The 14,075-nt window shown below is 35.0% G+C and overlaps 2 protein-coding genes across 3 annotated transcripts; both read right to left on the bottom strand.

The window, feature by feature from the left end:
* Positions 1-2,605: 2,605 nt before the first annotated feature.
* Positions 2,606-9,539, bottom strand: LOC145222792 (COMM domain-containing protein 9-like). Its single transcript, XM_080088999.1, has 6 exons — positions 9,475-9,539; positions 8,984-9,073; positions 8,427-8,592; positions 6,181-6,309; positions 4,049-4,137; positions 2,606-3,781 (listed from the first exon to the last, which is right to left on the bottom strand). Exons 2-6 carry the CDS (start codon positions 9,035-9,037, stop codon positions 3,674-3,676), a joined length of 546 nt encoding a protein of 181 aa, XP_079945125.1. The 5' UTR covers positions 9,038-9,073; positions 9,475-9,539; the 3' UTR covers positions 2,606-3,673.
* On the bottom strand, positions 9,074-13,194 carry LOC145222786 (transcription initiation factor TFIID subunit 7-like). Of its 2 annotated transcripts, none has more exons than XM_080088994.1 (11): positions 13,070-13,194; positions 12,894-12,966; positions 12,673-12,806; positions 12,466-12,559; positions 12,287-12,345; positions 12,041-12,113; positions 11,689-11,772; positions 10,860-10,957; positions 10,740-10,800; positions 10,322-10,437; positions 9,074-9,926 (listed from the first exon to the last, which is right to left on the bottom strand). In XM_080088994.1, exons 1-11 carry the CDS (start codon positions 13,127-13,129, stop codon positions 9,828-9,830), a joined length of 951 nt encoding a protein of 316 aa, XP_079945120.1. In that variant the 5' UTR covers positions 13,130-13,194; the 3' UTR covers positions 9,074-9,827. The 2 variants fall into 2 exon arrangements, with proteins under 2 accessions (XP_079945120.1, XP_079945119.1); XM_080088993.1 differs by having other exon boundaries at positions 10,740-10,803; positions 13,070-13,193.
* Positions 13,195-14,075: the final 881 nt, after the last annotated feature.

The following is a 14,075-nucleotide window of genomic DNA, read 5'->3' as shown; positions in this document are numbered from 1 at the left end:
TCAACTGGTGTGTTTTTTGGGTTGAGGCGATTCAGTGTCAGAAGTTAAAGATTGTTAACTTACCTTTAGTAGCTTTCTTCAAAATGCAAGATTGTTTGTTAACGAGCAAGGGAAAGTTAAAAATATGCTCAAACACGCTTCACATCTTTACGACGATGTCACGTAGAAATAGATAGTAATTTCAGAAGGGGACTGAAAGAGACGAGTTTACAACTTTGCTGAAAAACACTCCATTATAAATAAAAAACGAATCCTCTTAACTACACCTACTCACACGATTGTTTTTAGAAGCAAAAACAAATGGGTCCCCACAACGTGGAATTGCAAATTAGTAACAGCATCAAAATGGTGTAAATATTTATGGATTTCAAAGGACAAATTGGTAGAAATCATCAACCCACACAAAACTGTTTGTCCATATTCTCTTTACATCATTGTGATTCTATATATATTAACTAAAGTAATGAAGGACAAGAAAAAAAGCTTCGAATATTTATATTTAACCTTGATATTATAGCCCAGGGCCTGTTTTAAAACAGCTAAAACTTTTCCTGGAAAACCAAAAATGTATTACAGATCCTTTATATTCAACAACCACAGCGTTTTGTCTAAATTGTACCTAACCTATTTTTCTGGAGTTTATTTTGTGTCAAGATTAAAAAAAACACTGTGACAAATGTACAACAACTCGTTTTCTAATGTGTTGACGAGATTAAGTTATGTCAAAATTAGGAAGCCATATTGTGGTACTGATGAACAAATCATTCTTAACTGTTTCGCAAATCGCAGTAAGTCTATTTTATGGTTCTTTTCAACCACAAAGTTTGGCCTAGCTCGTACAGAATTTGAAAGTGGTAAAATATACAACCTTACATCGGTACTGAATCGTTAGAAAACTATGCAACCACATATCACAGTGTAATAAGTAACTAAACATTTAAAATTGTTTTCAATGGACCAATCAACGAAGCACAAAACTCCTGGAATATGTATTTTAGTAGATATAAGCTATAGCCGTTTTATTTCCACATTTTGAGGGCCCCTGGGTAAACCGCCGAGCAATCCGTCTTTAAACTTTGAAAGAATCCACTTCAGACATGCATAAAATCCTTATAACAACGTTATTTTATTACCAAACAGTTGAAACATGCCCGGATTAACCAGAAAAAAAGAAAAAGAAAATAGAAAAAGAAATACGAAAAAATTACAAAATACGAATAAAAACAATATGTGTCCCCTTAGGGAGGGGAACTCATAATTAACAAGTTCATGACGATAGCGAATAAAGATGAGTTATTGTACATTCGGCCCAGTCTCTACAACACAACGTTCCCAGTACGATGCCTTCATAAAAGTATTTTTATACCCAACAAACGTCAAAATCTGGTGACGAAACAAAATATAATTTGTGTAGGCTGTATCAGATAAACAGAAATTTGCCTTTTTGAGCAAATAAGTGTTTTTATCTGTTGTAAAAGTTAGTTGGGTGTTTTGCACGCAAACTTTAAATTTATCTTTTTCTGTGAATAGCCTAGGTTAAAAATAAAAATTCCAGTAGTGGGCTTTAGCCCTTTGTACGTAACGAATGTCCAACAACAAAACAAGGTGCATCAGCTGCCATAAATAGGGCAGTTACGAACCGGTAGGCTACTTTTAAGAGCAATTATATAGCAATTATATTTTTCACAAAGCTAAAGTCCAAACTTATCTTTTAGATATGTGGGCTAACCTGTATGAGAACTGAAATGCTGGTTTCAAAACAATTTAAAAAATTTAACATACAAGAAAGAAAACGACACATGTGAAGCATCGGTTCTCAAACTGTTTACCGCAAAATATTTTTGTAGGTGCGGCGATAAAGTCGTTTTTGCAAAGTCATCACATGTTTTAGGAAAAGAATATCATCTTGGTGTTATTTGCTCCCAAGAGCAGTTTCACACATCACATTACAATTCTAAACAAAATTCTTTAAACAACTCTCAGTTGTTTTTAGCCTGCAAAATGTGACGCGTAAAAATACAGTTCGTCATTGTTATGACCACCTGCAATAGACAAATTTTATGTTGCAACCAGAAGAATGTAAGCTAACGTTTGAAAGAGTGCTCATGAACCTTTTTTAGTGACACTGAAGCCTTCCAAATAAAAACAATTTAAAAGTGAAACAAGCAGGCTGCAAAAAACATGCAGTTTAAACAATGCGCCCTCTTTACATAATTACAGTTAAGTGCCATAAAACGATTAACTGAACCGCATTACCAGGGTGGCTAAATTAGTTATTTATACTTTTCTTTCGCAATTCGCTCAGCGTGCACGAAGAAAAAATAAATTTCATCATTAACACCTCACTTAAAATGTTACATTAAGTTAAATATGCATTTTTGTATTAACTCGAAAGCGTTTTGTTTCCAAAACGACGTGGTCAAAAACTTATTAGATAAACCACCCTAAATAACATTGTAAAGTGAATGGTTTGTACCAGAGTTGTAAGCGGGCCTTTATGGAAGAAATCTGGAAATTGGTTTAGGATTTTAAACTGGTTCCTTCCACCTTACAACTAAAACTCGGGACTTTTAAACTTGTTTTACAATAAATTACCACTTGAAAATACTGACAATGAATTTATTGCACAAGAAAGTTAAATTTTTACTAACAAATACACGCGTATTAAAAGTTAGATGTGAACAAAACAAAACTCAGTATGTCATACATTTTCATTCGGTTTGTCTTTATGGAGGTGGAGTTCGCTTGAGCATTTATTTCCACATGCAAGCAAAACATATACATTGCAAACATTTTAATACATCTTTTTTCTTGTTGGGAGTTTTGGTTCAAATAACAATGAGCGCTAAAAACATCAGATTTGTTACCATGGAGACAGTGCAGTTTGACTTTTTAGCACATAATTTTTGATGAAAAAGAATTTCTTTTTCAAAACTAATTTGCTCAAATACTTGTGGCTTTACTACGCAGAAAACGTAATCAGGTCAATCGCGACCAATTTAATCTGATAATAATCAACGTTTTTTCGGCGGTTAAGAGGTGGAATTTGCATGACGTAATATCTATTGCGTTGTTTACCAAGTCTACTGTGCGCGGCGTTACACTTGTATTTCAGGTTTTACCACAGAAGTTTGCACACGTTTTAAGAGAAAAGGTATACAATTATTGTTCGTATAAACACAGCTTTAGAACAAATGACAATGTGCGTAAGTTGTTTATCTTTTTACGACCTACGTTCGCCTAAGCGTTTATTGGCAACATTTCACAAATAGATGCATTTTAAATTAAAAAAATTAGTTTGTCTGTTTTTAAACGTAAAATAAAATGAGGAGAAACGATAACTATAACCGCACAACCGTGGTGTCGATTTATTTTGGGTTTAATGTACATGTATAATGGTTGATTCATGGATGAGGTTTAGTAGTATTCCTTTAACAAAACCAATTAGATTTCGCAAAAATCCCACAAGGGAATGTAGATTGACCGTTCGGCAAAAAGTTGTCAATAAATCTTTTCCAAGTAGTTCCAACACAGAGTATGCGTCACTTCGACGACACTGCGTTACGCAAATTACGATTTTTAAGTGCCATGTTATGTTTTTGACGACGATGATGTAAGTTTTCAAGAAACACGGTGTTTTTTCAAAAAAGTCAAAAACGGGAAATTAAGCGATTTACGGCGCCACTGAGGATATTTGATCGCGTATTGTCGACAGCGAATCAAGCATTGTGTCCAAAGTTGCTTTGCTCATCACTATTTTTATGTCCTTCTCATCGTTCGTCTGCAAAAACAAAACACTGAGTGGATTTTTTCTAAAGAGATGAACAGAACATAAATCTTTAAACATAAAACAACATAATAAAACATTGCCCTTACGACATGAAAATAACCACATACATTTGCTTTATTTTATTTTAAAGCTTTTCATCGATTGTATTCTGCTAAGTTATTTGTTACGTCATCACTGTTACAATTTCAAAACCATGTTTTCAAAATCAAAGTAAAAAAATGCTTTGAGTAAAAGACACATAAAAGCACAAAACAGCACCTTGATGTTCAGTTTACAGGTTGGACGTCTAGTTGTGGTGGAATTACTTTCAACTTTCCAATTTAATTCTTCCACTTTAGGGAAGCTCACTGCACAGAAACAAGAGAAAAAATTATATGTACTATTACGTTTGCAGTCATGAATGCATCACTCAAAATAATGAGGTAGTCTTCAACATTCAGAAAAATGCTTCATTAATTTGTTCTTATTTAGTGTTAATAACCCGGGTTGGGCAATGCATTAACTGCAAATGCGGAAGTAGGTTACATTTTAGAAGTTGGGCGATTAAATCTCCGACTGTTTTATCTAATCTATACACCCACATACCGTATTTGCTCGATTGTAAGCCGCGGCTTATATTGTTTTTTAGCTGCCGTTTGTGCGGCTTATAATCGAGGGCGGCTTACAATCGAGGGCGGCTTACATTTTTATTTTATACCGATATAATTTCTACACTTCAGCTTTTTAACGTATTTTGGGTTCAACACATGTATGCATGTACAGATTATACGTCGATATACGTTCTGTTGGGTACAGTTATCAACGTAACTAGTAGATATGGGCAAATAGTCACATCATATAACAACAGAAAGATGTTTTAGGAAACAATCGTATCTAAAATTCCAGCGTGCGGCTTACAATCGAGGGCGGCTTACATTATTTTTTTAACACCTCAACATGCGGCTTACAATCGAGGGCGGCTTATAAACGAGGGCGGCTTACGATCGAGCAAATACGGTAACAAATTGTACTTGCTTTATTTGGTTGTGTTATTTCTTTGTTAATCCATTTCACAACAAGCATAACAGTATGCCATGCTATTCGAGGGGCAACAACCCGGTTAATGGATGTTTATAACAAGGCAGGCAGTTTTGCAGAATTTGCTTGGAGCGCAAACCGCACAAAACGAAAGTGGCGTAAACACACTCTGAGAATTCGTGAACGGAGGTAAACCGCTCGCTGATCCGATCTCGGTTGAAAAGTATAAAAAACTCGGTCAAAGGCGGGATACGAATTATGCGGTTTGCCGTTCAACAATAAGTTTCGGAGAAATAACTGAAGATTGATGAGACATTTGGCCTGTGACGTTGCTCGAACACAGATGTGACGTAGTTTGCGGGATAACCATCCAGGTTTTTCGAGATCCCGATAATCATAAGCGTGAAATCGGACCAAACCTTTCGAAATTTGCAAATGTCAATTAAGGTAATGTGCAGTTGTTTTCAACATAACTATACCCTTGTACAAACTTTGGAAATGACTACAAATAAACAGCTTTCGCATCTGATTTTATCACCAATTTGAACATAACTATACCATTGTACAAGTACAAAGATAGGGTTTGAAAGATTTTTAACCGACAAAATGGATTTCGAGGCTACCGAAAAGATACCAATTTAACTCTCTTTTAACTGAAAGCCTTAAATGAAAAAGGTTTTTCTGTTCGCTGGTCATAGTTTGACCAAAGTTTCCCAGAAAACAGGATTTGTACCAACGATCCCCACAAATTTCATGGAAAGTTATTTAAGTTCAAATTGGTGATAAAATCAGATGCAAAAGCTGTTTATTTGTAGTCATTTCCAAACACTAACACTTAGCAGAAAGGTATTTTAAAAATAGCAACATCGAATAACACCAAGCTGCAGAAAAGCGGCTAAAGTGGCCAATCTCGTTATGCAGTAATAAACACACTCCTGTATAATCGGGTACGGCATTAAATCGAAAACGCCTTTTCATATTCGATTTACATATAATATAGTTGGACTTAATAAGTTACATAGGTCTGAATAGGTTGATCAGTCAAACTGCAAAACACATTTTTTGACAATCATTTGTGTTTATGTCTTTTTTACTGCTAACTTTTCAAATAATAATGATTTCTTTTTTTGCGAACAAATTGTTACATAAGCTTTACAAAAGTCCAAGTTAAGGGGCAGAAACTCTTGATACTGCATTTTTGGCTCCTTATTTTTTTTGTGCATTACCACGTTTTAATTACAGAAGAAAATTTTTAAACTTTAAAATGTATCCTTATGAAAACGCGGATGCATCCATAATACAGTAGTACTCTCGGGTGTTTAAAAACACAGGAATATATTTGATCATAACAAGTCATATTTTCTCAAACATACCTTGTTTGGAGAGAAGATCTGATCGCCATTTGGCCGAATTATCTGCGACAATCTTTGTCAGCAGATCACGAAGGTTTGGATGAAAGTCTGCGGGTAAACTCGATTTGATGGAGTCGACATCGTGGAAATCTTCGTACAAGAGAATCAAGGTGCGTTAATGCCGATAAGATTAGGTACAGTATATGTAAATGAATATGCCATATCTAAATGTTGGTTAAGGGTTAAAACGTAACGATAATTTGACCCCTTTTCGGAAAGGTGCACAAATTTGCAGGATTAAAAATGACAGACAATAACCGCGTTTTAGGCGAAAGAGCTACTTTTTCAATTATTGTCTATTCAACAATGTGTGTGTGTTACCTATCTTAAACATCTGTTTACTGAATATTTTAACAATGTTGCATTTTAGTGTAGCTGTTTAGAAAATTACACAACAAATGCCGTTCTGTATTCAATGAATATAAAACTAGACAAGGCCTTTTGGTTTTAGGCCAAAACAACAAATTTCCTAAAGTACACCTTTAACTAATTTTTTCAAACTTTCGCAAAGCATTACGGGTTTGTAATCAGCTTTGCAGACAAAAAAAGACGTTTCAAAATCCACAAATCGTATTGAAAATATTGAATACCCAAATGAAGCGCAACCGTATGCATTAAGCCCAGGGCCGTAAACATTGCTCCGATTTCCCAAAAAACGAAATCTGCAGCTTAAGGTGAATGCACACGACTTTCGAGATAGCGCAATTTTCTGAGAAACATGAGATCGTGTTCGTTTCATGGAAACCAGTTGAAGCCGATCAACAGAAGATCAAAAAAGCTCATGCATTTGACGGACTCACAATTGATGTAAACAACTTCTATGCATTTTTTTGCAAAAATAACACACGTATATTAGCTTGAAATTTGCCGTGGGTAAGCTTTATGTATACATAAAGCCGACTGGGAGGCTTTGGACTAACCGCATTTTAGTACATAGCATCCACCAGGGGCGGATCTAGAAAAAATTTGAGGGGGGTGTCCAACAATTAGTTGGGAAATTCGCTGATGCGATAATGACGTTGTATGATACGATTCGGGTATTCCCCTTTCTAATAAAACGTCACTCACGCACCAAAAAAACTGCCGTCGCAAGGTATCACTTTTGTAACTACGCAGTGCATAATGCATAACGGAGATTCGGGGTTGGGAAAAACTGTTTTACTACCATGGACGCACAAAGCTTGTGATGTTGCACTGTTTATAAATTCAAAAACATAACCCATAGTTTCTGCCCTGATCATTTGCGTTTCTTTAAGTAAGAAGTTTAAACGACATTGCTCTTCTAACTCTAACACAACACAAAATGTTTACCGATAAATTTTCTTAGCGAGCCGCAAGAAGACGAACTTTTTTGTACTCAAATCGTAATTTGCTGTTTAATCGTCTCCACGTTTTGAGACCTGAGTATTATTAGCCCGATGCACCTTTGAAACCGCTCTGTTCTGATGTTTGCATGAACTTTTTGAAAAGGATGGGTCACATTTTAAGTTGCGCAACGTTAAGAATGCAACAAGTTGGTTACTATGCAAGGCATAAATAATGCCAAGCATTGGCAAGTTACCAATACAACATGGTTCGATGTACACCAATCGAATATTGGTAACAAACAACTACGTGTTTGGTGGGTCATAAACAATTTAGCGTTGAACGTTTTAAATCAGTTTAGTCGGATTTAACATTGTTTAACTGCGAAAACAATTTAATACATCACAGTTAGTGCAGTCAGCACTTTTTACTTCAGCGTCCTTGGCGGATAATCACTTTTTTATTGTCAGCGCATAAAACTCTTCATTTTAAACCCTTGTTACGTCACAATAGACTTGTCATGTCACACCCAATACAAAACGATAAAGGCGCATGGCTTTGAGATAATGACTTCCTGTAATCATGCAGCGGTAAACGAAATGTTTGGCCTATTTAATTTACGCACTTTTTTAAAATGGGAGTTCGGCAAGTTTTACCAATTTTCTGAGGGGGGTGTCAAAACACCAAACACCCCCGTCTAGATCCGCCTATGGCATCCACTGTGATTAACGATTCATCCTTAAACATATACAGCTTTTGAGATTCGTCATAAGTGACTGATCAAAGCTTGCTGCGAAGCATATGCACCCATAGAAATAATGCAAAACGGTATTCACATAAAAATGCTCTATAAAGTAATGTTTAAAGTCCCAAACCTAACTGTAATTGACAAATGTTCGTACCGTGATATGTGACATGCTCCACAAACGTTGTTAAATCCACGTAGAGATCTTCAGCTTCCGTGTCATTTAAATTCAGGTCCGTGCGAATCCGTGTGAGAATATCAGCTTTACTGTCCGCCTGCGCCACCATGCGGCAAATTTCGATCACTGTTTTCTTGCTAGAAGCCTACAGTTGATAACGTTAACAAAGATTAATTAAATCTCGAATGCGACAAACGGAATTTTACGATAGTTTCAGAAGGCTGGGGGTATGAATTGTGATATACGCCGTGCAAAAGCGTAGAAAAAAGAAACCCACAGGCTACAGAAGTTATCAGTCTGTTAACCAGGGATACAAAAAAGGTCCAGCGCTAAAATTTTCCATAGCTTCATATCCCGCTATGTGCTTGTACAGTGTTATACCGAAACAAAAACATTTACATTTCCTTCACTTAACCAAACAATTAGCAAATTGAGAAATGCTCTCACGAGCAACATCAGTTCATAATATGTTCACTATCTGATGCGCAAGTAGAGATTCGCAAAATAGATAGTAGTCATCAACATCAAAATCGTACCTTAAGAAGATGAAGAAGGCCACTGTATTGGTGAATATCAGCAGTGTATCCCATGTTAACACCAGATTAACTATCACCACAACTAACAACCTATGACATAAACCACAAATTTGAAAAAAAATGTTGATTTGGATTTTACAAAATAGTATTATGTGATGTACAGTTATGAGTGCGGCTTTGAGAAAATAATCACATCTTCAACGTTTTCACAATATCTACATGTAGCAAGTGGTGGGATTCAAATTTTTTGTCAGACGGTTTTATCACAAAAGTCATATTTTTCAGCCGGTTCTGTCAACCAGTAATGCATAGGTTTGCTGATCTCATAAAATTTAGTGAGACGGTTCGATAGAACCGGTGCCGGCTGAATCCCACCAATGCACGTAGCCTACATTTGACGTTTTGTTTAGTACTACCTGTGAGGACAAAAACAACCAAACAGTAAAACGTAACAAAAATAGAATTTAACAAATTCCAAAGAATCAACTTACTGCGTTTTGTAAAAGAAAACATTACGAATGTGTTTTTTTGCAATCTCGGCATTTATGCTCGTTGGATAATTAAAGAGTTCCTCGTAAAATTCGTTCATAAATCAAAAAACAAGAATTGGACACAGACACGCATTTTTGGCGTTTTACAAAGGCAACCTCTTCGCAAATCAAGAAAAGGCATTTAATGTCCTTAACAGTCCCAGACAAAGATCCATGATTTTTCAAGAAAAGTCCCGGAGGGTGGGCGATATCTCGGTTGACATCGATTCAAAGTCATTCATTCCTTCGTGCTTCGCATGCCTCTCGGATGGGGATATATCGTCTTACCACGTTCCATACTCGAATGGACAGAGTTATTTCGTGCGACCGAGTTGAGCGAGTATGAGTAAATAATCCTGTCGAGTTTCCGAAATTCGAATCGTCAAGTCTTCAAGTTCACTTTGAAATCTCATCTTAAAATTTTTGACAATTTTAGACCAGATTATGACATTTATAAAATATGGGTGAATACATAAACAATGTGAACAATACAAAACTAGCTTCATCATTCTTACGTTTGTCCCAGTGTACCTGTAGCGCGTTTGGCCAGATGAGGTAATTGTGCCCTATACTATTTTGCGTTTTCCGACTTCATGTTACTTTTACCACGTAAAATAAACTCAAGTCAACAAGTGCAAAAGTTTTATTGACTTATTCGTTTTATGCACGTTTGAGGAATGATATCAAAATGTAGAGGTTGATGGATACAAATCTTGTAAATCATATTCCGTTGGGATCGTAAATAACAAAAGTGGCGATTTGTTGTACTTATGCATAAAAACAACACTAGGCAAAAAAAAATTTTCACCTTCAACATTTCGTTCTTGATATTTTCACCCTTAATGAGATTTTCTTTGCGTTGTCTTCGCTTGCGGAGTTCAGCAAGCTCACTTGACAGTTGTTCCAACCTTACCTCCAGTCGAGCTACAGACAAACAGGTTTTATTTACTTAAATACATTTTCTAAAATCAGGTCATCAATTTAATCACAAACATTACTGCCAAGGTAGTGGTGCATATAGAAACATGCACTGATGATGACAACAGAGATTGTCGAAACGTCTGAACGATGTATTCTATATACACCACTACCTTGGCAGTAATGTTTGTGATTAAACTACTTTTCAAGTCCTTGTATAGTGTTCCTAAGGTCATCAATTATTCTCCATATTCGATACAACAAACCAAGTATTGTCAGCAGTTGTTAATTCAAAAAAAGTATATTACCTCTCTCCTGCTTGTCTGTGATAATTGATATTCCTTTAGGTATTTCACTTGGATCAAAATCCTGCTGCAAAAAAGGACAAAGTGACTTTTTTGTTTAAAACAATAATAGCACTTGTATACCTTTATTTCCTCCACTTCATCAACATTGATTTCATCTTTTTCTGTTTCACTTTCTGAGCTTGTAAGATCCTGGAATAGTTTCTGAAGCTCATCATGATCTGCCAAAGATTGCAAAATACGATATTCACATTGAATACATTGTCCAACAAATGATTTGTAATTCCTGCCAAAAACCTATCTTTCGGATGATTAAGCCATGATCCCATGGTCAGGGTTCATGCTACTTTAACATTGTCCGTTAACCCAAGCATGAAATTTGACCATAGTTGCACCCATAAAGTGAAATCTGGCAGGTTGAATAAATAAAAGTTGCTGACTTGACGGCAAACTAATTCAAATTGACAGTGGCTTAAGTTGGACTACATATGATTGTGCAATGTTGTTCATATTTATTTTTCTTAAAAAAACTGAAAGTTGACACCACAGAGTTGTAACTAGGGCCGTTTTTTTTTGGTTTGGGTTCGGGTTTAGGTTTCTCAAATAATAAAAAATGGGTTGATTTGGGCCTGACTTTACACTCTGTGTAAGTATTTTTTTGAATAAAGTTAACTAGCAAAGTAGCCAGTTGCTGGGTCTGACCTAATGTCAAACAGGCCTAAAACGCCTTGTTCAAGACCAATTGTCTATTTTGTTTGTTGTCTTAGTCTTTCCTGAGGCTTCAATGTATAGACCTGTTAATTAAACTTTGAGGCCTAAACAGGCTTTTTAAAAAAAATTCAGGTTTGTACTGGGTTTCGGGTTTGTACTTTCGGGTTCAGGACAGGTTCGAGCTCCAATTTCAGGCCTGTTTACAACTCTGATACACCAAGACATTAAAAAAAAGATCTACCTGTAACATCACTGTCACGAGATTGTGATGTCCCTGCCTTTGATTTGTCTGGCTGTTTGTCCTCCTCATTGATAATTTCATAGTCTTTTAACAATTGGTTAAGGTGGTATAATATGTATACAACTTCCACCCAACTTGAACAATTATAAAGAACAGCAAAATAAATAAAAACTGACCAATTTTAATTTATCCTAAAACCAAATTTGTGAGTAACTTTGCATTTATTTTTATTCAGTGTACCTTTGCATTTTGGTGTTTTTAAATTGCACTGAACTGGTTAAAAAAGCACAAGAACTTTAAAATTTTTAAAATTTAAAACTCTGCTTCATAATTACAAAACAACAAAGGATACGGACACTAACACATTCCATGTCAGCTTTGAGTAACCTTTTAACTTCTTTTTCAATGTCCGGTGAATCAATGTACTAAAATAATTAAAAGACACATTAAAGTAACATATGCAAAACCAAACCTAGTTCCCAAAAATGTATTGTTGCAAACCAGTGTATGTCATTTTCACTTTGATAATCTAGGTGCAGTTAAAATGTTTTGACGGTAAAAAAAGTGCAGAAAAAAATATTTTTATGGTGATACATACCTTTTTTCTGGCCGTTTTTCGAAAGCGTCTTTTTCTGACATTTTTTAAGGGTGGGGTAACTGTATGAAAAATTACAGAAGAATGTACATTAATTTAGTTAATTTTTTATAATGACACAACTACTAAGAAAACTTCACAAAAGTATATGCAAAACATGATTATAAAAACAATTCATTTACCTCCATGAGGGTAAAGGAACTTTTTGTCCTTGGTTGTTGTCACTTTTTCTGTTATCATCCCTTCCTTTTCCTCTTCTGTGTTACATACGAGAAGCTACCCAAAAGAGATGTAAAAGATTTGTGATTAAAGCTCAGCATGTATGTGGCAAAAACAAATTGATTGATATATATATATATATATGTAACAAATAAATGTAAAATGCTCACCTGAGAAATATCAGAAGTTTTGTAAAAGTTTTTCATGTCCAAGGTTTTCATACTCTCCATTATGCATGGTAAATCAACAAGTTTTGCAGATAAAGCTTCTCCATCGAGAGAAACTGTTCCATGCCGACTATCAGCTGTAATAAAAATAAACAGTTGCAAACATAAGGTTACAATTCAATTGCTGTATGCACAATATAAAGGCACTTGCTTTATATACTAACCATGCATTTCAACTTTCAGGCGGTCTCTTAAATTTCCAGCAAGAAGAATCTCCTGCAACTTTTCAGCTTGCTCCTGCAGATAGATTTATTTTGATATAAAGGCACAATCTGTTTTTTTAATAGAAATTACAAAACTTGAACAATAAAATACAACTTTTATCAATCAAAGTTCTTACAGTGGGAAGTCTAAGTAGAAATTGATTTTCCAGCTCATAGGACTTGTCAAAAATGTCCATTCTGCAATTTTTGAAAAAACCTGTCTTTAAATCAATAGAAAAACACAACTTTATGATGTTACATTAAAATATATTCAGGAAACAAATAGAAATAGTTTAACCACAAAATCAAAACTATTATTAACAAACAACTATAAACAACACAAAATAATCTCTCTATTCTGACTCGGAGCAACTATTAACTAGGTTTAACATTTCAATGCAAATGCACTAATTTCAAAACAATCTTGATATTCAATACAACCTGCAGAATTATATGAGTACAATTCAATTATTACAGCTTATTCTTGAAACAATTAAGGATTTGTTTAGCCTCAATGTGAAAACGAAAAAAGCAATAACAGTCTATAGTCCATACTCCATACCCCAACCTGTTACATTTCTGCATTGGAGTTTTATTCATACAAATCATAATTGACTTATACAAATCATAATTGAACTACCTTATTACTTCAAAACACAACACAAGTGTTAAAATTGCAGTAAAAGTAATGGCCACGCATGACTGACCCGCGAAAGATCAAAAAGCAAACAAAAATTCACTCAAGCGTTAAACTTTGAATGCCGTATCGGCAAAGTTTAATTTTTTTTAGACAAAAATATGTGGTAAGCTTGCCTGTTGTTTCGTTATCTATAGGTTTATAATAGGGGTAAACTTTATTTTCAGTTAAAATAAAGTGCCAAACTGCTGTTGAACCTACCTTTAGGTTCATATCAAATATGCGGCAAAGGAAAGTGTTTTTGCCAGTTTGTTTGATTGAGAAACACGTTTTATGGTCATTTGCTTTACGTTTAAAATTTATCAAAAAAATGAGAAAAATATTTCGAGTACTAAAAATGGATCATGAATCTTCTGATACGTTTGGATGTTTAAAAGAGGTTGTCATAAGTTCTCTATGGCTCAAAAAGCGCAACACGTTATTTCTCTTTTCCGACAATTGAAATT

This window comes from Phallusia mammillata, chromosome 4 (assembly GCF_965637545.1).
Source record: "Phallusia mammillata chromosome 4, kaPhaMamm4.hap1.1, whole genome shotgun sequence".
Classification (NCBI taxonomy): domain Eukaryota; kingdom Metazoa; phylum Chordata; class Ascidiacea; order Phlebobranchia; family Ascidiidae; genus Phallusia; species Phallusia mammillata.
This window is presented reverse-complemented; position numbering and strand designations above follow the sequence as displayed.

Bases quoted from the DNA above. Each gene is read 5' to 3' on its own strand.
- LOC145222792 (XM_080088999.1), bottom strand. From the start codon at position 9,037: ATGGGATACACTGCTGATATTCACCAATACAGTGGCCTTCTTCATCTT. The intron at 6,310-8,426 runs GTACGAACATTT...TCTTGTACGAAG, and splicing joins GGAGCATGTCACATATCACG to ATTTCCACGATGTCGACTCC. The intron at 4,138-6,180 runs GTATGTTTGAGA...GTTTCTGTGCAG, and splicing joins AGATCTTCTCTCCAAACAAG to TGAGCTTCCCTAAAGTGGAA.
- LOC145222786 (XM_080088993.1), bottom strand. From the start codon at position 13,129: ATGGACATTTTTGACAAGTCCTATGAGCTGGAAAATCAATTTCTACTT. The intron at 12,807-12,893 runs GTTAGTATATAA...TTTTTATTACAG, and splicing joins CCTGAAAGTTGAAATGCATG to CTGATAGTCGGCATGGAACA. The intron at 12,346-12,465 runs GTAAATGAATTG...TTTTTCATACAG, and splicing joins GTTCCTTTACCCTCATGGAG to TTACCCCACCCTTAAAAAAT.